Here is a 25,198-nt window from a genome sequence, read left to right as displayed (position 1 = left end):
CTAAGGGAATGGGAGAGAAATGCTCTGGATGATTAATTATTTTCCCATAAAAGCAATAAACTTGCTGCAGTTCTCGAGCTACAAGCCACACTGGAACTATTTTTCTCTTATCAGGCACAAGCTCTCTAGGTGGGGATAGTGCACAGCTATTGAGCCTACAACTTTGTTCTATCAGTTTGACAAAGTATTTGTCTGCAGAAGGCTCCACAAAACAGTGGTGGTGTGTGAAAAGGCAGTGTGGTCAGATCCAGTCATTGGGGCACAGGAGCAGAGAAGCTGTCACACTCGTTCATCAGTGCCTCTGACAGCAGCTCACAGCAGATGTTTAGACAAAAGTAGAATGGAAATCTGCATGGGCAGCTTTTCTCAGGCTAGCCTTGTGACTTTGGGCAGTCAAGAACTGTTCTGATCAGAGATCTCACAAACTGAAGGTTGCATTCAGGTTTGTTGTTTAAAATAAGGAGAATTTTAAAAAGAGCTGGCAGTGGGAGTGTCTGAAGACACTTTCGATGTATCAGACCTGCATTTCAGAGGATATGCTTCTGCCTCATCTCAGCTTCCCAAGAATTCACAGGCATTGGCAGGTCTCCAGTATTGACACTACATCCTACAGCCCTGGGCACCCTGATAGCAAAAGTACACTGGCTGCCAAAGTGGATTCATCAGCTCTCATTAGCTGTCTGGCACACTGCTAGGTGACTCTTTTCTGTACACGTAGCAGTATGTTCATACCCTCTAAATACAGCTGCACTGCTAGTGCTGGCCTGATCATAGCACAAAGGCTTCTCTTGAAGTAGCAGAAGTCTTTTGTCTGCCACCTTACAGAGATCCTCAGGTTGCAGAGCCTGCTGATCCAAGTGTGTGTCCAGAGCACTGGAGAGAGCTGCCTGATTGTATGTCGCTGTTTAAACCCACTACAGGTGAGGTCAGATTGGTGTTCATAAAACGGCAAGTTTCAGTGCTTCACATCTGCTCAGTGAAGGAAAGTGTGACTGAATGGTCAGAAGAGGAAGTAGCAGCTTTAACAATAAGGTTCAGGTTCTCAGCAGGATTGCCAGTATTTATCTCTGATTATCCTCTGCTAATGCATTTGCAAGGTTAAAAAGAGCTCCAGCAGCTTTTCCTGGGGTGCTTTGCAGGGCTTGGCAACCTGAAAATGCCAGATCAGAGGAGCCATGCTGGATCAGTGACACTCAGCTGGGGGGGGGACTGTGGAGGTGCTGCTGATATCGGACTGATTCATTTAGTTGACACTTCCCTCTGAAAAATAATCTTTATTTTAGTTTGTCAATTTGTTGTTCCCCACTTTGGAGTGCACTGGGACTTGGCAAGTAACTACATCCTCTGTCGGGATATTCAAACCAGATTGTCAGGTGTTTTGATCAAAATCTGGAATGCAATGGTGACTGGGTGGAAGGGTTAGATGGTACAAATTCTGAATGTTGTGGGTTTTTTTTCTTCCCCTGTGTCAAAGTGTTCTTTCCTGCCTACAGGCTGTGTTTTTGGTCTTTCCTTTTGTCCTCTCTCCCCTTGTCCCTCATTCACTTCCACTGAGAACCTGAAGAGCTGGAACTGATCTCAGCTAAGGTCCCAGTACAATGGGAGAGGGAGAAACAACTGTTTGTCTGTGCTAGGAGCTAGTCATCAGTGGGATGCTGGCCAGAAACAAAAGTTTAAACATATGTTATTTACTGAATGTTTCCACACGCGGTAGAAATACAACTACAATTCAAAACAGTCTCTGTAAAACTGGAAGAAATGAATCATCCTGGGATCTTTCAGGATGGGCAGAGGCTGCTGTGCTGAGAGCTATCACCATTAGGACTTTCTCTTCTTTCAGGCTGTCTACTTTGAGAATGCCTGTGGTTCCTCAATACCGGAGCCTCTATCCTGCTGAAAATAAGCAGCCCTCCCTATGTTAATCACCAGAGGGTGAGCTGCAAAAGCTTTGCTGTGAGAAAGGCAGTGTTTTGGTGAGTCTGTTTATAGCATTGCCCTCTTGTGGCAGCAGGGATGGGAGCTGGGCACTCCCCCTGCCAAGGCTCTGGCCGCTGGGTTTGGAGCTGCAAACAGCCTTGCTGAGAAGGTTTGTCTCTTCAGGCCAGAGCCCTTCATGAAGTGGCCAGACTTTCATATGTTAGCAAAATGGAAAGGGGAACTCCAATATATCTCCGTACTGATTTACTTGGAAGTGAAATAGTGGAGCCCTGTCTCCTCTGAGTGCTCCTGAGGAGGAGATGGGTGGATATGTGCAGAAAAGCTACCTGTACTTGTGTGTGCTGGGTGCAGGACTGGAGAGAGCTTTTGATTGTAGCAGTAAGTCGGTCTCTTGCCTGTCAGCAGGTAAATGCAGGTACCAGAAACCTACCTGGATCCTTGATGGTAATTTACCTATGCCTCATTGTCCCTGATCTCAAAGAAGCACTTTGATTTTAGATGTGTATTAAGTGAACTAATTTCTATTAATTCTGAGTTGCTTCATGTCCTGTGTGGTGGTTTTTTTTTATGGTGCAAGGCTGTGTTTCATGCTTGCTTTTAGGACTTGTTTGAGCCTCTCTCTTGTGATTTCTAGCTCTTCTTCTCCACTAGTAATATATTACTCTGTTCTCCTTTGGGTTCTGGATAATGGATTGCACAGGCTTCTGTGCTGCAGAGGAATGTTTTGGCTTGTCTTTGGGGGAAAAACACTTTGCATAAAGTTGCAGATCATTTCCCCTGTATGCAGTCAGAACCTGGTGACTTGGAGGAAGAACATCTGTGTCATTTCCCTGCAGCCAACCACAGGCATGTCCTCACTGCCTCTACTTTGGCTGTCTCCACCGCATCTTTCTATGGGACTTAGTATGGGGTGATAGTCATATATTTTAATGTACTGGATTATGTCTTATGGGTTGCACCCCTTGAAGACTTGTTTTCAGCACTGAACAATGATTTGTGTCTGAGTATATTTCAGGATTCATTTTTGTTCACAACCGAATGAAAGTAGTCAGTGGTTTCCACTGATCCAGACCTAGCTGGGCTGTGTGTATTTTAAGTGTGTGATTCAGCTCTCACCTATGCTCTTAAGGCAGGGCATTTAAACAGCTGATTGTATCAGCAGATTGTCACTGGGTGTGTTTCAGATGGGAGGCCTACATGTTCCCCAAATGTTTCTCCCATTTAAATAATAACCTTTCTGATTTACATCACTGCAACTAGGAAGAAACTCAGGCTCTTGTGCTGAAGTTTTCAGCTTCGGTGTGTTGGGCTGAACTCTATGTGTTTACTAAGTGAAGTGGATTATATTCAGAAGGTAGGGAAACCAGAACTAAGCTGATGTGACTCATAACACAACCACACATTCACCATCCCCCACATCACCATGCACTAACCCCCACCAGCCCCCACCACATGTTGTATCATGACCAAAGAGCAGCCTCCTCCTCTGAGTCTCAGTGGATTTTGAAGCCTAGAGGTTGGACCATGGCTTTGTAAAGTAGCTCACAAACTGAATTGTTTAGGTAAAAATGAAATTGGAAGGAATTTGTCCAGAATGTCATGTTCAGGCTTTCTACTTGCACTAATTTGGAGCTGGTTGTTTTTTTGGTTTTTTTTTTTTTTCTGGAAGAAATCCTTCATCCCCTGTAAATAGCATGGGTACTGTTATGTTCCTCTAAGAGCCCACTATAATTAGATCAGTTCTTAAGAAATCAACAGCAGAACACATTTTTGTGTTATTTCTTTCATGATATTTTCAACAAATTCATTTGGAGCTTTTTTCCTTTCCAAAATCATAGACCCATTTTGATACCAAAATTACTTTAAAAATTTATATTTTAGAGTTTCTGTGAAAATCTCACCACAAATATCCCAGGGCCTGTGTGTTCCTCCTCAGTTTGTAGAGCCATACTAGCCCGTTTGCTGTAAGCAGTAACAGCATGTTGGTCCTTAACACTGGGAAGAGCAAAAAATAGCATTTTCAACATCAGCCTGACCAGGACTGCAAACAGCAAGCTGTTGAAAGGCTAAAGTGATGCTCTCTTGATGAACAAAGATCTCTAAAGACATCTACATAAGTCAAGTAAAGTACCTGTGTTACCAATATGGCCAGTGGAGATAGGGGCTGAATCTGAATTCCTCTGCGATGGAGCTGTGCATCCCAATTGTGCTGGGTCCTGCACATTGGTCATAACAGCCCCAAACAACACTAAGGCTTGAGGAAGAGTGACTTAAGTTTGCAGAGTGCCCAGGTGGCCAGGGAAAGTGCCCAGTTGGCCAAGACCACCAACAGCATCCCGGCCTGTATCAAAACCAGTGTGGCTAGGAAGAGTAGGGAAGTGATGATGCCCTTGAACTCAGCCCTGGTGAGTCCCTAGCTTCAGTACTGTGTCCAGTTCTGGGCACCACAGTGTAGGAAAGGCACTGAGGTCATGGAGTGTGTCCAGGGAAGAGCACCAAGGCTGGTGAGGGGTTTGGAGGGTGTCATACGAGGAGCAGCTGAGGGAACTGGGGTTGTTTAGTCTGAAGAAGAGATGGCTGAGTGGAGATCTTACTGTTCCCTACTGATCTCTTCTGCCAGGCAACCAACAACAGAACAAGAAGACAAAGTCTCAAGTTGTGCTGAGGGAGGTAATAGTCTTGTTATTAGGAGGAGGCTCTTCACAGAGAGAGTGATTCACAGGATCACAGATGTAAGGGGTTGGAAGGGACCCATCATTGAGTCCAACCTCCCTGCCAGAACAGGACCACACAATCTAACACAGATCACAGAGGAACACATCCAGATAGGGCTTGAAAGTCTCCAGAGAAGAAGACTCTGCAACCTCTGTGGGGAGCCTGTTCCAGTGCTCTGTGACCCTTACAGTAAAGAAGTTCCTCCTTGTCTTGAAGTGGAATGTCCTGCACTGCAGCTTCTATCCATTGCTCTTTGTCCTGTCACAGGGATCAAGTGAGCAGAGCCTGTCCCCCTGGCACCTGATCAGCCCTCAGATGTTTATAGATATTTATTAAATCCTCTCTAAGTCTTCTCTTCTCCAGACTAAACAGCCCCAGGTCCTTCAGCTTCTCCTCATAAGGCAGTGCTCCAGTCCCTAATCATCCTCCTAGCCTTCTGCTGGACCTCCTCCAGCAGATCCCTGTCCCTCTTAAACTGAGGAGCTGAAAACTGAATGCAATATTCAAGGTGAAGTCTCAGCAGGGCAAGTAGAAGGGCAGGAGAATCTCCCTTGATCTGCTGGACACAGTCTCCTTAATCCATTTGCATCAGAATGGTCTGCCCAGGGAGGTGCTGAAGTCGCCTGGAGGTGTTGAAGACTGGATGAGGCACTTAGTACCATGGTCTAGTTGATTGATAGGGCTGGGTGATGGGTTGGACTGGATGATCTTGGAGGTCTCTTCCAACCTGGTTGAATCCATGATTCTTTGAACTACCTGAAAAAAGATTGGGATTAAGGCCGGGTGTTTGTCTCTTTTCCCAACTGGTGATAGGACAAAAGGAAATGGGTGTAAGTTGTGCCAGGGGAACTTTAGATGGGACATTAGGAAAAAACTTTTCTGAGAGAGTGGTCATGCATTGGAATAGGCTGCCCAGGGAGGTGATGGAGTCACCATCCTTGGATATGTTCAAGAAGTGTGTAGAGGTGACACTTCAGGATGTACTTTAGGTGTCATGGTAGTTGGATTATGGCTGGACTCAGTGATCTTAAAGATATTTTCCAACCTTAATGATTCTATGATCCTATAATGCAAACAAAGAGCTGGAAAAAGTGAACAATAGGCACATCATCAGGCAGCTCAAATTTGCTAAAGTGGTTTAGCAGGATTTTTCACTTAGGAATTCAAAAACCTACTTGCCAGTTGTACAGATAATGCTGTACTTTGTGTCCAGGATCTGGATCTGAGTTCTTGGAATCAGATGTGTATTTTAAATGAAAGGTGAGGCTGCTGAAAGGGGTAATGCCAGTCTCAAGTTAGTTGTGGCTGGCTGCATCTGTTAAGATACAGCTGCTGGGAATACCACTGACTATGCTGCTCCTCACATAGAGAACTGAAATAGTTCATGGAGTCGCTGTGGCTGGGGTAGTAGGCAGTTCTTCCATGTCAATGTTTTCTTGTCCCAAATAAGCTTTGTTTACTAGTTTTGTCAAGAGATGGGAGGAAATAGGTTGGTTTTAGTTTTATCTGTATATGAATTTAGAGCTGTCTGGGTTTCTGAAAATCTGTCATTTTAATTTGTTTTTTTTTTTTTTCCCAGTGCCTATCACCTTGGTAACAAAGTTTAAGTCCCCCCTTCCTTATTTATTTGCAGTGGTTTACTGAAGAGTGAGTCATAATATAGACTGTGCTGGCAAGGAGGCCATAAGGAACAACAACTCTTTCCCTTTGCAGTATGCACTATCATAAGCTGTTAATGCTATGCTGAACTCTAATCCTTTCTCTGTTTTAAACAGCATCATGTCTTGAGTTTTTTCACCAGAAGGAGAGTGATTCTGTAGTGTTCACTCTGATAGGCTTTGTAAACTCGAGAGTTTTTATGGGTCAGGGGAAAAAAAGAAATGGCAGTGTGGGTAGTCAGAAAGTATAAATTGTCTTCAAATTGAAGAAAAAGATCAACCCAAAGGAACCAAATAACTTGATTTGTGATACATTTGATCTCTTCAGTGTCATTATTTCTGATGGTGATCTGGAGAATGAATCTCTTACTCTGAGAGTGTGGCTGCTGCAAGTACAGCCTGTTGATTTCTTTGGGTTACTTATGCTAGCAGGATTGTGCAACTGCTGCTTCCAGGACAGAGTGACTTACGGCTTTCCTCCTGTTGTTGCAGCAGCGGTACAGTAGTGATTTACTTCTTCTGGTGCTTGATATAGAAGATCTGGAGTGCTGTGAGACAAGGGAGACTTTCTTTTTCTGAGAAGGTAGATATATTATCCTTTCTTTGGAGCAGTCCATATCCTCCAGGCAGTTTTTGGTAAATAAATAGAGGGAAAGAGCAAATTAGCTGTATGGAAATACAACTGTTTGCCCCCCAAGGTACAGTAAGGGTTGGTGCAGAAGAAGCATTTTGGAGCATGAATGTGTTGTGGATGCTAAGATTTACTGCTCTCCCCACATTTTAGCCTTTCAGTCTGTATTTGCGACTCGTTTGGATGCTCTGTTAAGTGTTATCCACCAAAATAAAAAACACAAAACAGTTTCCAGCTGTAAGCAGCAGGTGTTTTAGATACTCTGTGGTGGAATATTACATTGGCTGCAGAGTTTTTTGTGTGGGCTTTGTTTATGCAGCAAGTTTAGACAAATTATCTGAGCCTATCATGAGTTAGACGCTGGCTCTGTAAGTGAGAAGAACCACATGGTGATCTGGCCCTACTATCACTTACCTCACAGTCTCCTTTAGTTCAGCCAAGCTTTCCTGAGCAGCCCCGAGCAGGTAAGTCCTTGCTGTATTTGTGACCTGCCATAAATTAGCTGTAGCTCCAGGAAGAAAAAAATGTAATTTTTCTTATCTAAGTGGTCAGTTAGTGAATAAAAGCTGCAAGGAGAATAAGCTATTGAACAGTGGTTTCTGAAACAAGGGGGAAATAAATCTCCTTACCCTCACAAGCACCATTTCTTTTCAACCAAGATGATGTTAACGTAGTGGTTACACCTCTTGGTCTCTCTGCTTAAATACTGAGAGCGTTTCTTTCCTTCACAAGACACACATGTCTTTACATCCAAGTCTCTTTAAATGATCCACTGCATTTATTTCTTTTTTTCACCCACTATTTTTACAGCAAGCTTTACACTTGCTCTTTTCTTACTGCCTATCTTCAGTAAGTATCTAGAAAAAAAAATCACTGAATGGCTTAAAAATACTTGTGCTCTTAGAAACATCTGAGTACAAAGTGCTGAGTAAAGCCCTCTAAGCTAATATTTGCTCTGCCCTACAGAGGATTTACACCCATTCCATTGTATTTAGTCTTGCCTTGTATGTTTGATTTAAAAACTGTTAAAATGGCTGTCATGACTGTCTTGTGCATTTGTGTTCCACAATACTCTGTCAGTAGCAGAAGTCAAGGGTGTTTGCTTGAGTGTGTGCATTGCTTCAGCTTTGGTAAAGCCACTCTGGGTGTCTGAGGTTGAGTTAGGATCAGACTGGAGCCTAACAGATTCAAGATTTTCCTCTTTTTTTAATCCCTGTCTGTATTGAATGATGTTGTCTTGTAGGAAAATGTTTAAGATAACATCATTAGGTGTTTTAGAGGGTGGTAGATGTGAAGATGTGGCAGTGAATTTGATGTGGAGGAACCAGACGTTCGTTATTCCCTCTAATGAACTTTGTGGTAAGATGAGAGTAAAAGATGCTGGGGCTCTGGATCCACAGGTTCATCTTGAAAGGGGCAGGACATTCCTTTCAAGTATAGTGTGCTGGGCTGCATCTGAGCATGCAGAACTGGGCACCTTCTTGGCAGAAACAAATACTGCCAAAGAGAGCAAGAGAGAACACGGCTAAAGGTGCTGATGCATCAATGAATGAGGGCATGGGAGTGACACTGAAAGATGAGTGGGAGGCCACAGCCACAGAGATGAGTGTAAAGGGCATAAATGGAAGTGTTTAGGGAAGGAGGCAATGAGAACTGTTTATTAGAAGTTGCAGAGTGGAAAAAAGAAAGATGCTTTGGATTGGAAAACCAGGAGAGAAGACTACTGAGACCTGGATCAGAGGGTGGTAGAAGCATCAGCTGCAGAACTTCCAGCTGCACCATAGCAGAGAGGGTGAGATGTCAGGCTTGCTGAGCAGAGAGCCTGCAGGGTCTCCTCTGGCCTTTCTTCTGAAACAAGGAGCTTCCAGCCTTAGGAAAATCATTTAGCATGGTCCTGGAGAAGCAAGTCTTTAATTTCTTCCATTGTTCTGAGAGCCCAATGCCAGCTCCCTCAGACACCAAGTCTCACGGTGTGTTTGTACATAAGGGCGTATCCCTGTCGTTATTTCTGTAGGCCACTCTATTATCTGGTGTCTCAGCTAGGCCTGTTGGGATTGCATTAACTGCACATCTGGATACAATAATAAGTTGTTGTCTTCCACTGCTTGCTCAAATCACTGGACTTCTTAAATGCTTGTTTTTATCACTATGCAGCCAAGCATCACTTTGATGATCCATCTGTGCTGAAATCCCATCTCCAAGCCCCTTAAATAGCTTTCCTTTGTGTAAGATGTTGGCTTTGTATAGCACCTTTTCTCTGACTAAGCTGGACAGTTCACTTGAAATAAGCCTTTTCCCCATGTCTCCATCAGAACATCCTTTTTGGTAGGGTCCTGGCAGTTGCATCTGGCATATGCCCTCAGTAAAACATCCAGAGCACAGACTTCTGCAGCTTGATTTAACACTGCCATTTGCTGACAGCAGTAATAAAGCATACCAGCTGTTGGACTGTGTTACACTTACTCCCTTCTGACATGCTTCAGATTCATTTTAACCAAATAATAATACACCATTTGTTCACTGTAGCCTTCTTTACTCTTCTTTTGCCTGTACCTACGTTCTGTAGCTAACTGGCAATGCAAGCTTGCACTGAGGGCAAAACTTATAAAATGTGAAGTTAATTAGAAGACCAAATGAATATTTTTTTCCAAAATATTGTATATGCTTATGAGAGGCCTGGAGCACAGCCCTATGAGGAGAGGCCTAGGGAGCTGGGAGTGTGCAGCCTGCAGAAGAGAAGGCTCAAGGCAGACCTCATTGCTGTCTACAACTACCTGAAGGGAGGCTGTAGCCAGGTGGGGTTGGGCTCTTCTGCCAGGCAAGCAGCAACAGAACAAGGGGACAGAGTCTCAGGTTGTGCCGGGGGAGGTCTAGGCTGGATGTTAGGAGGAAGTTGTTGGCAGAGAGAGTGATTGGCATTGGAATGGACTGCCCAGGAGGTGGTGGAGTCACCAATGTCCCTGGAGGTCTGAAACAAAGCCTGGATGGGGGCACGTAGTGCCATGGTCCTGGTGTGATTGGATAGGGCTGGGTGCTAGGTTGGACTGGATGATCTTGGAGGTCTCTTCCAACCTGGTTGATTCCATGCTATCCTGAACTGGGATACTAACAAAGATTCTCTTAAGGCTTTTGACCCTCTCTCTGTGAAGTTTTTCCAAATGTGGCACTCTACAACAGGTATTTATTAATATAAAGTCCAAAGTATTTTTCCATTTGGAAGGGATCCATCTCTTCCTGATGTTATGCAATCCAGTCAGTTTGTTTGGGTATGCTACAGCTGCAGAAGCCTTTCACAGCTGGCTTCCTTGGAGTCAGGGTTTCCAACACTTACTGGGTCTTAGACCTCTGAACATTCTGAACTTCCTTGACTGAGATCAGAAACACCAGTGAGACTAAACCATTGTTTCCATCATCTGCTTCAGTTTGAGAACTTCCAGTGAAATTTTCAAAGGTACAACAATTAAACCAGAGTTTTGCCAAGGTGACAGTCCAAACCAATAATACATTAGCTTGGACAACAGAGTGTTCTAATGAGAGAGAGTAAGAAACATAATTCTTGTGGAGAGCAAAGAAAGCAGAGACAAAATGGGTCTGATTTTTCCCTCGTGGAAGTTTTCTTGTGGTCTTTTATGGGTAGAGGATTTGGGCCCTTATGTAAGCACCTTTTGAGAGATTCTGCCAGTGGGAACCTCAGACTGTCAATAATTCATCCCTGGTGCTTTTAAGAGAAAAGAGTAACCAGCAGCACAACCACACATGGGCATCAGTTATGTTCCTTCTAGCATTCTTGTTTGGCTTTCCAGGATATTCATAGCCACATTCCAAGAGACCCTGTCGGAGGCAGGCTCTGCATGTCCCTTGGGCACTGTTTGGGCAGAGGCTGTATCACAGACAGTGCTCCTGGCACCTCCAGGAGCCATTCCACCCTCTGGGAAGTAGGCTGCTCTGTTACTGGAGTGGCACAGTGGCACACTGGCTGCACAGTTCACTTACTTGGAAAATGCGATAGGTTGGCTGTCTGAAGGGTGAGGTGGTTGGAAGAGCAATCTTCAGTGGTGGCAGTCATTGGCATGCTACAATCAGCCATGCTGTGCTCTACTTCCATTTTTTGATGGCTGTTTTGGTGCCTGTTACATTCCTGTCACAGGCTCTTGCTATGCCCTCCATCATGTTGGTTGTGAAATTGCTGAGCTGACTCTTGTTGTGTTACCTACCAGACTGCTAATGGCCTTTGGCTAACACATGAGCTGAGTGAAATAGATTGGTCTGCTTCAAACCTTTACAGAGTTTATTACTCTGATAATAGCTCCCGTGGAGATTGCATTCAGGCACAGGACACACAGCACATGCTGATTTTTGCATCTTGCTCCCCAACAAGTTCAGAGATGGGGATGTGTTCCCTCCATCCTCAGGGTGCTCGTTTGTATCCTCTCAGTGCTTCTCTATTCTCAGCTCCAAAATCTTTCTCTGCAGCCCCTGCCATCTGGAACAGCCTCTCTGTTCCTCTGCGTCTCATCAACTTTCCATTCAGTTGCAGTTTGCAACAAAATGTTGCCTCTGTTGCTGATGTCTCTTAATTTCTTCCTCTCGGGTTGGCCTTCCGACTAGATCTTGGCTTGTTGGAGCGTAATCGCCCTGTTGGCTGTAATGGATAACATCTTGTCTTGAGTTACTGCCATGCTGGATTGAGTGTCTGTAAGTGGCTGAAGGAGACTCTGAGACTTCCAAGAGGCCTGTTTGCACAAACATGTTACGCCCCCTGTATTGCTGAGGGGGTGGGTGTGTGTTTGTCCCTGATAAAAGGTTGGCTTCTGCAGTTTCAGCTTCACCAGCAGCGGGAGAGGAGGAGGGAGCTGGGACTCCCAACGCTTCTCCAGGAGAAGGGAGAGGCCCATTTGCTGTTCGAAATGGGCAAACAGGATTTCAGTTACATTTTGCTGGCCATTTTTTGCACGACGGCTCTGAAGCTGAACTGTGTTAGCTCCATGTCTGTGGCAGGGCTTGGATATGTTGTTACAGCAGCTGTTGTGCTTTCAGCTGTGGTAAGTGATTAACATCACAATTAAACATCGCAAAACTTCTGGATATAACTACTTAGAACAGTCACACTCTCTTCTAACTCTCTGGAAGGAGATTGTCCAATTTTATAGTGGGAATTTGGGAGAACTAAGTCAGACTGACAGGAAATCATGACGATAAAATAGACTACTTTGCATTTTTAATCTTCGATTGCAACTTAGGAATCACCTCGGGAGCTAACTTGCTATTTTGCTTTCTAGTTTGTAACATTCTTTATTTCTGCCTTGAAAGCTGAGCACCTTGTACTTCTGTCCATCAGCTACTGTGACCTGTCTTCTTTGTCAAAGTACTGATTTTTCCTTCCCTGTTACCTGATACTCAAAGGCATGCTGCAATACGTGGACACATTTCTTTGCCTGTACGACAGGAATGTTTTGTTTCTTTTCAGTATTTCCAAAGTGAATTCTTTTCTATTACAGTTAGAAGAAAATGTTTGTTATGGTTATTAAAAAGAATGGGTTGCATGTTGTTAAACCACTGTGTAGATATGACAACCCAAACTTTAGGTTGGGGTGTTGTATGTATTAGTGGATGTTTTATAAAGGAGCAGTTACAGAGGGGCACTGAAGTACAGAACAGATGAACCAGAAGAAACCTGTTAATTATCTAACTCTCTGATGTTATTCACAACGTTTTCCCAGAAGAAGATGGGTAAGATCACACAGGTCTTTAGGAAAACTGTGAATAATACATGTGCAAAGATGTACAACATGCATAGTTTAAAAGAGGTTTATTTTCTGGAGTCATGAACATCATGCAGCATTTATAGGAAAAGCTTTGAAAAGCTATACATTAGTAAAGTATTTAGTAGAGTAAAATTGGGAGGGGCAGGACAGAGAACAGAGGAAAGAGCAGGTTAGGAATAAGGTAGAAAGTTGACTGGAAGTGAGAAAAGAGTAGTGATCACTTCAAAGACATTTCTTCCCCCACCTGTTGTGTGGTTTGTTTGTTTTTTCCCTCTGCGAAAGTCATTGCAAGAGAAAAAGGGGAAATTCTCCACTTGTGCCTGGAACAGAAGTTAAGATCAGAAGCAATGTGAAATAAACAATTGTGCTTCCTTGTGCTGTGCAATATTGAACAACAGTCTGTGTCTCAACCCCTAGCCTGTCAGCATGGTGGAACACGCCGAGTTTTCCAAGGCTGGGAAGGAGCCTGGCCTTCAGATTTGGAGGGTCGAGAAGTTTGATTTGGTCCCGGTGCCAAAAAATCTGTATGGAGACTTCTTCACAGGAGATTCCTACCTGGTGCTGAACACCATCAAACAGCGCAGTGGGAACCTCCAGTACGACCTGCACTTCTGGTTGGGTGAGTCTGATGGGAGTGCCTCTGCCGAACTGGGAGCCCAAAGTGAACTTTCTTCTTCTCACTGCACCAGCCTTGTCTGTAGGTGTTACCCAAGGAAACAAAAAGCAGGACTGGCAGCACTCTGAGGATGCAATTTTGGGTGCATATAGTGCTCTGCAACTTAAATATTGATGTGGTTTCTGCAGCAGTGAGTACATCCATCGCTGTACCTAGAAATAGCTTTTTGTGATCAAGGTACAAGAGTTAAGTCCCTCTTCTCCAGAGGCTTTTATCAGGCCCATGGAGAAGATGAAATGGGCATCTGAAGTCCTTTCTATTTGAACAAGTGGAGGTCTGTAATCCTCCTGAATCAGTGACTGGGATTTATCCTCCTGAAGTTCAGATCTCCTAACTGGCCTTCTGTAGTAAATGTCCCCGATTAACATGGCAAAGCTTTCTCTGCATCCTGCAAAGCCAAGATTAATACACAAGGTCACAGTTAAAGCTGTGCAAGATACTCACATGGTGACTTGTATCTGCCATCTGTCAGTAAATTTTCCACACCAGAGCTCCAGAGAGGCAAACTACTGTGGAATTGATGCCCTGCTATTATCTACAGCCTTCATCCTGCAGACTCATCTCTTTGCTCCATAGCAAGTGTCCTTCCAGGACAGGAGCAAGTGGCAAGAGAGTGAACGATAGCTATAAAGAGAGAGCTGTGAAGCAGTGGGGCTGCAGCAGTTAGGATGCTATTGTGAGTCTGCCACAAATAAGAGACAATTTATACTGCAGTTAGGGTCATTATGGGAAGAGTTTGGAATGTGACTCTTCTGCAGGCCTGGAAGCTGAACTTCCCACTAATTTGCTTTCTTTCCCAGTTGCTTTTTGCACAGCTTTTGCTGTGTCACCTGCAACTTGTTGCCTTTTCCTCTCTTAGGAGATGAAAGCTCTCAAGATGAGCGAGGGGCAGCTGCCATATTCAACTGTCCAGATGGATGACTACCTTCAGGGGAAGGCTGTTCAGCATCGTGAAGTGCAAGGCCATGAGTCCTCAACTTTCCTGGGGTACTTCAAATCTGGCATCAAGTACAAGGTAGGTGATGTCTGGGTCTTTGTACTACCAGTCTGAGATCAAACTTGCAAGAAATGGCATCCTGCCCATTGCCCAATTCCTCAGAAGAATGAGAATTGACATTTTTTCCAGTTGCTTGAAAACCATCCTCAACCAGATGTTTTCAATGAGTTGGAACTGACAGGGTGGAGAAGAGCAGATCCCAGTGGGAGAGTTTTGGCTGAGATTAATAATACACAAGCAAAGCCCCAGGAAATTTTAGGAATCAGGATTTTGGTTTCCTTTGAGAAGCAGAGGAAAGAACAGTCCCAAGATGTCTGGAAGAATTTAGAGAAACATCAGTCTGAGTTGATGGGAAATGCCTACCCAGTAGATTTTGATTTCTCCCCACTTACATAAACAGAGTTTGACTCTTGCCCAACTTGTTCCATGCTGAGCCTATCTCATTAGCACACACAATATTTTGGTAGATGATGGTAGTGGATTTACTCTTCAGTGCCATTGCAATAAAGTGAGATAGAAGAAGTAAAAACATACAGTCAAGGGGAGTTATGGTTGTTAGGAATCCAGTGGCACAAGGAAAATTACATCAGGTCAAGTACTCTCAAAGTGCTCAGACTTTGTCTTGTCTGAGGCTTTTCTGCTCTCTCTAGTTTGCTTATTCCCACTCTTGTTATTTTTTGTTCATTTTAAATGTGTCCCTTGGATGCTATGGTAGTGGAGCTTGGATGTATTTACAGATAGATGTTGTAGAAAAGCCCATCCTGGGCAGGATAACTCTCTGCAAGCTGCTGGTGGCCCTCTTTCCTGGGAGAAACAAAACCTGCTGCCTGGTAGCAAATCAGCAGGATTTTCATGTTCTCTGAAGCAGCAGCACAAGTGAGTTGTTGTCCCTTTTGTTTCTCCATAGGCTGGTGTGTGGCTTCTGGCTTCAGACATGTGGTTCCCAATGAAGTAACTGTGCAGAGGCTTCTGCAGGTCAAAGGCAGGCGAACAGTGCGTGCAACGGAGGTCCCTGTGACCTGGGAGAGCTTCAACACAGGGGACTGCTTCATCCTTGAACCTGGCAGCGTAAGTTTACAGACTTCCAGGGGCATGGTAGTTCACATAAGGGTTTTTTTTTTCTCCCCACTGTTGAGGCATCTCAATCATGGAACATGCTGAATTAGCAGTCTTTTAATGTCTTTCAATCCCAGCCATACTGCTGGCCCAGCTAGAGAGGGGGGTTGTGACACTGACAGCTGCTTGGTCTTTCTCTCTTCCTGCAGAACATCTACCAGTGGTGTGGCTCCAACAGCAACCGCCAAGAACGGCTGAAGGCCACTGTGCTGGCCAAGGGGATTCGGGACAATGAGCGGAATGGTCGTGCCAGGGTCTATGTTTCAGAGGAGGGAGCAGAGCGGGAGGAAATGCTTCAGGTTATCCACTTCATCCATTTCTCTTGCTGGACTGGGAAGGGTGGTCTGTGGAGGAATGGGTGGGATGGATGGGTACCTAGGCTCAGGAGTGTGTGTCCTGACATAGGTGAAGTGTTGGTGGTATCAGCATTAATTCAATGCAGACTTGGTTGCTCTGCGCCACTGGGACATCAGTGTATTTCCACTGGGACAGCCATGTGTTCTCACTGGTGTTGGTCCTAGAAGTTTCTTCTACTTGTTCTTGAGGCTGGAGCATCTAGGGAACAGAGGGTCCTCTTGGCTTGGCTAGTAATGTGTTTTTTCTCTCTCTCACAGGTCCTGGGACCAAAGCCCAGTTTTACCACCCGGAGTTTCTGATGAGACCAAAACTGATACAGCCAACAGAAAGCTGGCTAAGCTCTACAAGGTAACAAGAAACAGATGGACACTGATGAATAACCTTGTGGGGAATGGAGAGATCTTTGCGCAATTAGATGGAGCTGGAATAGCAGAGAGGAGCTGAACTGATCCCAGTCTTTGCCTTCTGCCTCACTCTGCTGTTAGCTGTGAACCTTGGTTGTTCACACTACATACCCACATGCTTTCTATTACCTTTTCTCACCACTTTGGACCATAGTGAGGCAGCTGGGACTTTCTGGGAATTTTTGAGGGAAAGGCAGAGTGTGTAATGAATAGGAAAAAAGGGAGTTTTCCCTTTGTGTTAACAGGCACTGTATTGGGAAGGTGACAGGAAAGAGCTAGAAATAGGAAGCCTGAGAACTGGGATCTGCCCCTTTCTACATCCAGTGAGCACGATGAGGCAATGATTTGGAAGGTAACATTGGGCCATCAGCTAGTATAACTGGGGAAGAGTGTCCAAGACTCTCTCTGGAAATGATGTGGTGAAATATGGTTTCTATTAGTATGTAGAAGAAGTCAGACTATTAAATCTCTTGATACAAGGAGGCCTGCTCACAGTTACCACGAGTGTTCCCTCCAGTTTTTTGAGTGCAGCTGGTGTGCTTCAGAAGCTGTTCCTTGGCCACCAAGGATATTTACCATTTTGAATCAACCTTTCTCTGGTCCCAGCAGTATCTGCTTTGCTAGAAGTACTTGAAATCTTGAGACTAAGTGTTATGTTTGTGTCGTACTCTTGCTGTGTCAAAGGTATCCTGTTTGAAAAACAATAGTGCCTGAAGCAGCCAGTGCATTCAAATTGATTTCCCTTCCACTCCCTGAGTTCTGGAGTATGGCCATGAAGCTGGGGTGGAACAGGCGGTGCCCTTATCTAACGTCTGTGCTGTGCTATCACAGGGTCTCCAATGGGGCCTGGGAGCAATGGCAGTCTCCATGGTGGCAGATGAGAACCCCTTCTCCCAGGCAGCCCTGAATACAGATGACTGCTTCATTCTGGACCATGGCACAGATGGAAAGATCTTTGTTTGGAAAGGTGAAGCTGATTATGCATACCAGTTACCAATCAATCCCTGTTTCTTTCAGGCTGGACAGGGGATCACACACCTGATGGTGGTGGTGCTTTTCAGGGCATGAACAATCTCAGAAAAGCACTCCTCAAAGATGCCAGGTGCTGAAGTTACAGGGTCTTTGGAAAATGAAAGGAAGGGCACCAAATTAAAGGAAGGGAAGCAGAGATAAATACCTAAATATCCTAAATAAAAAAACACCTGGCATCTTGGATCATGTCCTCAGTCGCCATGAAAGGCATAGGAGAGATCAGACAACTGTCACTTGCTGTTTGGCATTATCCAACTGGAAGGCTGGAACCCTTCTTGCTGTGACAAAAGGTGGAAGTACTTGAGGCAGTTTCTTTTTTGGGTGTGCAGAACACTTTAAAGGTTAACCACCTTTACTTTTTTCTTGTTAAAGGCAAGAGTGCCAATTCTGAAGAGAAGAAAGCAGCACTGAAAACTGCTTCTGAGTTCATTGATAAGATGGGTTATCCAAAACATACCCAGGTAAGGAGATGCAGCATGCCTGTGGCCAACCTCTGGGCACCACTGGGTTTATTTTTCTGCCATGCAGGTCACTGTCCTCCAAAGCACGGCTCACATGAAGTGGTCACTCGTAGTCTTGCAAGTAGCTCATGGTTTGGGTGATCTGCTCCTCTGCAGGGAGATACTGCTAACATTGCCCTTAAAATAGGCTTCACCCCAACACAGCAAGGATTTAACCTCTCCTTAGGTACTTTTTTTTTTACCTTTTCCATGACCTCTCTCCAAGGAGTGAAAAAGAAGTCAGAGATAAACTTGATCTTATTCCTGGGGAGAAGATTTGAAGGGCTTAACATCCCTTCAGCTTTCCTTGAAACTCATCTGAGCCTGACTCTGCATCCCTTAGCATATAGAGACCTGTACTGTTTGCTTGTGACAGCATGGACCTTCCAGGGTGTAGTTACATAGGGACTTAAAGATTGAATAACAGTGGCTTGAAAGAAACAGATCCTGTCAAACTAGTGGTCACAAGCAGCAAACAGAGAGGTTGTGATATGTCTTTTCTCTTTGAAAAGAGAAAAATATGGTAATGGCTGGAGGTGCTCCTGAAGGCATCGATGAGACCCAAGGTTGCTCTTGGTACCACATCTCGGCACTAAGTGTTTCACTGCTGTGATCTCAGAAGAGTTGTACCAGCCTGAAACCAAGGCTCAGGGTGAAGCAAGTTGCAGCTGGAGCTGCGTGGGGTATGGGACAAGACTGCTCCTGATGCTGGCTCATTTGTTTCAGGTCCAAGTCCTCCCTGAGAGTGGTGAGACACCCTTGTTTAAGCAATTCTTCAAGAACTGGCGGGACAAGGACCAGACAGAAGGACTGGGACAGGCTTATGTTTCTGGTCACATTGCCAAGATTGAGAAGGTGCCTTTCGATGCTGCCACTCTGCACACCTCCAAGGCCATGGCTGCCCCAGCATGGCATGGAGGATGATGGCTCTGGCAGGAAACAGGTGAGCACTGTCAGAATCCTTTCAGGAAGCTTTCCAGAACTGTTTATTGTTTTGCTACTTCACAGTGAATCTGCAAGAGTGGTGAGACAAATGGAGGCTGGAGAGTCATCAACACTGCAGGTTTTAATATCAGGAATACCAGCAGGGTCTGGTATGCCAGCAGTATAGATTAACTGTTTAAGTTTGACCCGCTGGGGGACAATGTTTCACCCAGTAATGTGGACCCAAACTTCTTCCTTGTTTTCTTCTCCATGGTTATTCTAGCTGTTGCCATCACACTTGATGGGCAGCTGCCTCACCGCACCTGCCCCACGCACCTAGACGTGTACATTTGTTTCATAGAAGCAGTGGGGGAGGTGGGCTTAAAAGAGCCAAGTACTGCCCAAAAGCCAGAGTCCCAAGCAACCTTGGACCTCTCAGAAGTTCCTAGTAAAACCTAGAAACTCCTTTCCTGATGGAGAAACGGAAGTGATCATCTCAGGGCATCTGTGCTGGCACTGCTGGTAGTCTGACTTGCCTTTTCTCTCCCGCTTCTGGGTGAATCTGACCGAGGTTTGGGGGGGAGCTGCTGCCTGTGCCCTGCTTGCAGGCCTGGCTGGAGGCTGAGTGCCAGGCTGTGAGCAGCGGTGCCCAGCAGGTGGGGCTGCAGGACTGCCAGTTCTGCCTGACGTGGGGAGGAAAACAGGACAGGAGCCGCCGAGAGAGTCTGCTTGTGCTGCTGTCACGATGAACTGAGAACATTCTTGCTCCTCTGCTTTTCTAGATTTGGAGAATAGAAGGCTCAGAGAAGGTGCCAGTGAATCCTTCAACGTATGGCCAGTTCTACGGAGGGGACAGCTATATTATCTTGTACAACTACCAGCATGCTGGAAAACAGGGACAGATTATTTACACTTGGTAAGAAAGTTTTCCTGGTGCAAGTCAAATCAAAGCACTAGGGGGCTGAGAGTCCCCTTCTTAATCACTGCTGGTTCTTACTTAGAGGATCTTGGCACAGAAAATTTCACCCTAGGTACCCTTTCCTTGCAAAGAAAACAATACCAAAGGTCTGGAATGTTTTGTTTGAAGAGGGAAAATGAGGGCGATTACTGTGCTAGTTTTGTGGGATTTTTCCTCTCCAGCTACTCCCTTCTTTGGATCAAGCTGCAGTTTATAGCAGAGTTCTTGCATCTTTTGTGACCACTGTAGTGAATTTTTGATACTCTGCCCCCTCAGCTGGTGGCTTGTAACTGTCACACTCAACACTCCATGCCCTTAAGAAGGAGTTTTTTAGCAGGCAGCCTCACACTGGTCATCTTCCTGCTAGTCAGCAAGTGGAGACGGCACAGGCAGGCTAACTGAAACCAGAAAAGATTCAGTGTGTATAGGGCCTGCATGTGCAGTTCCAGATAGCAGTACCAACAAGCAAGTTTTCAAGCAGTTGCTAGAAAGATAATGGGAGATAGGCATGGAGATACTAAAGAATCTGTGCTTATCATCTAGAGAACATTATCTCCCTCTGTCATCACTGCTTTACGGTATGGGATAATTAATTTCTCCTTTGTGTTGGAGAGCTGCAGAGGTTTGGTATCAAAGCTTTTCCTTAGCTCTCCATCTGAGAGGTGGGGAGGGGGATAGAGCTAAAAATAAACCTTGGGTTTTGCCTTGCCTTTCAGGCAGGGTGCTGATTCCACTCAAGATGAGATTGCAACCTCTGCATTCCTCACAGTACAGCTGGATGAGGAGCTGGGTGGCAGGCCCTGTGCAGGTAAAAAACCTAAGCAAACCAAACCCAAAAGTGTGGGAATAAATAAAAATACATGCAGTGGAGAACTCCAGCCATGGATTATAGCCCCCAGGAGCTATGAAGAGGTTATTACCTAACCTAGCTCTCCAGCTATTTCCATAGGAAAGTTTTACAAGCAGCCTGTTGAGACAGAGGGTTTTTACGACTGTTCTTGTTACCCCTGTGCCAGTAGATCACTCAGCAATCAAAATGAAATGGCAGTTGTGAGAGCTCAGAGCTCACTGCTTGAGTTTTGTGCAGGAGGTGGTTATTTCAGCTCCTGTGAGCAGGCTGGGCTGCTGTATTCCAGCTGCAAAGACAATTGTAAAGGCTGCTTCTAGAGTATCTTGTGCTACTCTTCATCAGCAGCTGAAAACTGACAGCAAGTTTTGTTTTCATGTAGAAACGAGTAGTGCAAGGAAAAGAACCACCTCATCTGATGAGTATGTTTGGTGGAAAAGCCCTTGATTATCTACAAGGTGGAACCTCTAGGGAAGGAGGCCAGACAGCACCTGCAGAAACACGGCTGTTCCAGGTCCGATCCAGTACCTCAGGAGCTACCAGAGCAGTAGAGGTAGGTGGAAAGAATCAACATTTGCATTGTATGCACAGGCTGTGATGGGAACATCAACCCTGGGAACAAAACTGAGCCAAACTGAGCTTTCTGATGTAAACTAAAACACGCTTTGGACCTTTACAAACTGTTAAAGGACTCCTCCCAGGGCTAATTAGTTTTATTGTCTTGGGACACATCTAAACCACTTTCCCTTGAGTCCCCACTAGATGCAGCACCCTGTGTACTATGATATTTGTCACAGAATCACTGAACTTTAGAGGCTGGGATTGACCTGCAGAGATCATCAAGTCCAGCCTCCTGCCAAGGCAGAGTCACCTAGGGTGGTTCACATAGGAACACATCCAGGCGGGTTTTGAACCTCCCAGAGAGGGAGACTTTGTCAAAGTGTTGAAAACAGGACCTGGCCATTGTGACTACTTCTCAGTGTGTGTTGACAGTGCTGAAGACAGAAAGTGCTAAATGCCTTTGGAGCAAACGGAACTTGTGCCAGGACCTAGGTTAAGAGGGCCACTCCTTTGAAAGAAAATGCACACAAAGGAATCCCAGGTACAACAAAAGGGAGACTAAATCCTGGTCAATAGCTGCAGGTGAGACAAGAGCACTGCTTTATGTCTGCAGAAACATCTCCAGTTTCTAGTTTCAAGCTGGCTTGTCCTTGCTGACAATTGTGTTAATAAATGGTCAGCCTCAGCAGCAGGTCCCCAGCAAGTCCTTACATTTCCCTGCCACAACCACAAAGACTGGCACAAAGACAGACTCCTGCCAAAGGTCATTACCTATCTGTAGGCCACACACATTTACTCGCTCCTCTGATACGACTAAATCTAACTCAAAGCTCAGACACAGCAGATGCCCAGGAGACCTTATAGCCTTGCATGGCCCTGTGGAGCATCTTCTTTGCACTTCATCAGCCTGCTGAGTTTTACTGATCTTTTCTTTCTTTACTGATTTTTGTTTTGAAGGAATGGGCTCTGTGTACATTACATCTGACACATGCAATGGTCTTTCTTTTCAGCTGAATCCTACCGCCAGTCAGCTGAACTCAAATGATGCCTTTGTCCTGAAAACTCCCTCTGCTGCTTACCTTTGGGTTGGCCAAGGAGCCAGTGAAGCTGAGAAATCAGGAGCACAAGAGGTGCTGAAGATACTGGGAGCTCGCCCAGTACAGGTTTCTGAGGGCAAAGAGCCAGGTGAGGAGGAGGCACAGTGAAGTTTGAGATCTACTCTTGTGAGACCCCACCTGGAGTACTGTGTACTGTTCTGGAGCCCCCAACACAAGAAAGACATCAAACTGTTGGAGCAAGTTCTCTGAAGGAGGCCTACAGGAGGGCTGGAGAGGGACTATTTACAGGGTCTTGTAATGACAGGACAAGGAGTAATGGGTTTAAACTGGCAGAGGGAAGATTTAAAGTAGATGTTAGGAAGAAGTTCTTTACAGTGAGGGTGGTGAGACACTGGCAGAGGTTGCCCAGGTAGGTTGTGGATGCTCCCTGCCTAGAGGTGTTCAAGGCTAGGTTAGACGAGGCCTTGAGCGACCTGTTCTGGTGGGAGGTGTCCCTTCCTATGGCAGGGGGTTGGAACTGGCTGAGCTTTGAGATTCCCTCCAACCTAAACCATTCTGTAATTCTATCATTTCTGTGTTGCTGCACATTCCCAGCAATTATTTCGTTGGTATTTTGTCTCCCAGAACATGGAAATGTGGACACAGGCACTGAGGGGCTTCTCTGAAGTATTTCATTAGGTTTTACAACACACTCATGTTTCTAGGCCTTTGGGACTTTGTGCCCCAACCCCTGCTGCTGCTGTGGTTTCCCTGTGAGCTGAAGCAGCAGTGTCTCTTTCTTTTTCTCAGGTAATTTCTGGGCAGCCCTGGGTGGCAAAGCTCCCTACCGCACCTCTCCCCGGCTGAAGGACAAGAAGATGGACGTTCACCCCCCTCGTCTGTTTGCTTGCTCCAACAAGAGTGGACGCTTCACTGTGAGTATCTAAGAGCAGGCAATGAGTTCAGCACCCATTGACAAAGCTGGAAGAAACTCAGTCCCAGTATGCTCTGAGCCAGCCAACAGGCTCTTGCGTCTTATTTTCCTTGGTGGATTTGCCTGCAGAAGGCTTCCAAAGCACCAGCAGCATTTTTCTGTGGACAGCACTCATCCTGCTGCAGTGTTGTGTCAGCAAAGCAGTTTTCAGGGGCATCAAACCAGTCCTCTTCAGTTTAACAACTACCACTCAGGCTCCTCAATTTTTAACTCATGGACCTTTCAAATAAAAAGATGCAGCATTAGAAGTCTTGGGTGTGAGTGGAAGCTTCTCTAGGCAGACAGATCAGTCTTGTCTTCTGTGGCATGACACAGTGTGTGCTGCACGGTCAAATACCAGGGCAGTGTCAAGGTTAATGCATCTGACAAGATGAACCTATGTGAAGGGGATTCTTTCTGTAAATGGTGTTTGAAGTATGTGCTAATCTATGTTTTCCAGATTGAAGAAGTTCCTGGAGATCTGACTCAGGATGACCTTGCTACAGATGATGTTATGCTCCTTGACACATGGGATCAGGTATGGCCCATTTACCTGGTGAAGAGAGGAGCAAAGAGCAGGCATGAGCTGGCTTTAGGTTGAAACTCAAATTACAGTAGCTGAAGAGCTGTTGTATTAGAGTCTTTTCATCTCCAGGCCTGAGAACAAATCAGCTCAGTAGTGCCACTAAAGAGAACTATCACCTAGAATCTGAGAAAAGAGGTGGTGCCCTGCTGCTTCTTTGGCAGCTTAAGGGCTGTTGTAGCATGTGTAGTCCCCAGCCTGTTCACTGCTGGAAGGGACTCTCAGCCACTGTTAGCATTCAGCAGGTGTAGATAGTGACACATTTTCTGTTATTATTCACTGGCACACTGCATAAATCAGCCAAAAGGCAACTTACTTTATGTTTTATGTAAAAATGTTCCAACATCTGATACTATTTCCTGATGCTGAGCTAGGGTACAGTTTGTTCTTGTATCTAGAATTCATGAGAAGTTTAACTGTTTTATCTACATAATCCACCAGTAAGTTTTAATCACACAGGTCAAGCCAGCCAGGCTCTTCTTCTGTGTCATACTCTGTTCACTGAAACTTAGGCAAAGTTACCTTTTCTTTCATAAAGAAATCCATTGTTGCTGAAATATTGATGTGGACTGTTTTTATCTTTAGGTCTTTGTATGGATTGGGAAAGATGCCCAAGAAGAAGAAAAGACTGAGGCACTGAAATCTGGTAATGTCACATTTTTCTCTGCACTGTCTCTTCTTTTCCCACTATCTGAGCACAAGGCAGGCAATCTAATATATTGAGAAACGTATCTTAATCACAGCATAAAATTTGCTGTTGTGAGCAAAGAGATCCATCTCTCAAGAAAGGAGGATCCCCAGGATCAGCAGGAGGAGCTGTAGTACTCACACAAGTTGTATCCTTGTGTGGGTACACAAGTGCAGGCTGCCATGCCGTTACAGTGCTTTATAATCCCAGCCTGTGTGAGCTGCAGATAAAACCAGAGAGTGAAATCTTCTGGGCTTGGGGTTGCTTTGTTTCAAGAAACTGTTTGAAATCCCATGTCTAGCAGCTGTTTAGCTACCATTAAGCTGTTTCAGCTGCTGCTGGGTAAGACTTGTACTCTATGAGGTCTCCTTTGGCTTGTGTCCTCAGCTAAGCGGTACATCGAAACGGACCCGGCCAGCCGCGACAAGAGAACTCCAGTGTCAGTGGTTAAACAGGGCTTTGAGCCACCAACCTTCTCTGGCTGGTTCCTGGGCTGGGACGACGACTACTGGGCTGTGGACCCTCTACAGAGAGCAATGGCAGATGTAGATGTCTGAGTAATGAGTTCTGTTTTTGAGTGGAGCAAGTTTAGTGCCTTCAATGCCTTCAAGAGCTACTTCCTCCTACAGGATGCATGTTAACAAGGCAATGATGTTAATAGCCAATTAGCTGTGCAATAATTACCAACAACAATCATGACCAGTCATTGACCCTACTCCTTGCTTTGGTTATATTTAATATAATAAAGCTTGTATGGAATATGTGAATAAAAGAGTGTGGTTCATTTCAAGGAAGAAAACATTAAACAGAACCCGCAGACCCCAGGGTTGATCACCTC

The 25,198-nt window shown here is 45.2% G+C and overlaps 1 protein-coding gene across 1 annotated transcript; it reads left to right on the top strand.

The window, feature by feature from the left end:
• Positions 1-11,788: 11,788 nt before the first annotated feature.
• On the top strand, positions 11,789-25,132 carry GSN (gelsolin). The gene is given in 20 exon segments (XM_064171518.1): positions 11,789-11,984; positions 13,125-13,326; positions 14,243-14,286; positions 14,288-14,402; positions 15,288-15,448; positions 15,646-15,795; positions 16,111-16,131; positions 16,133-16,201; positions 17,089-17,224; positions 17,662-17,750; positions 18,516-18,692; positions 18,694-18,732; positions 19,496-19,629; positions 20,388-20,473; positions 20,881-21,071; positions 22,090-22,264; positions 22,927-23,051; positions 23,550-23,627; positions 24,258-24,318; positions 24,748-25,132. Coding segments are annotated over 20 exon segments (2,358 nt in total). The 5' UTR covers positions 11,789-11,849; the 3' UTR covers positions 24,918-25,132.
• Positions 25,133-25,198: the final 66 nt, after the last annotated feature.

Source organism: Pogoniulus pusillus, chromosome 35 (assembly GCF_015220805.1).
Source record: "Pogoniulus pusillus isolate bPogPus1 chromosome 35, bPogPus1.pri, whole genome shotgun sequence".
NCBI classification, from domain to species: Eukaryota; Metazoa; Chordata; class Aves; order Piciformes; family Lybiidae; genus Pogoniulus; species Pogoniulus pusillus.
This window is presented reverse-complemented; position numbering and strand designations above follow the sequence as displayed.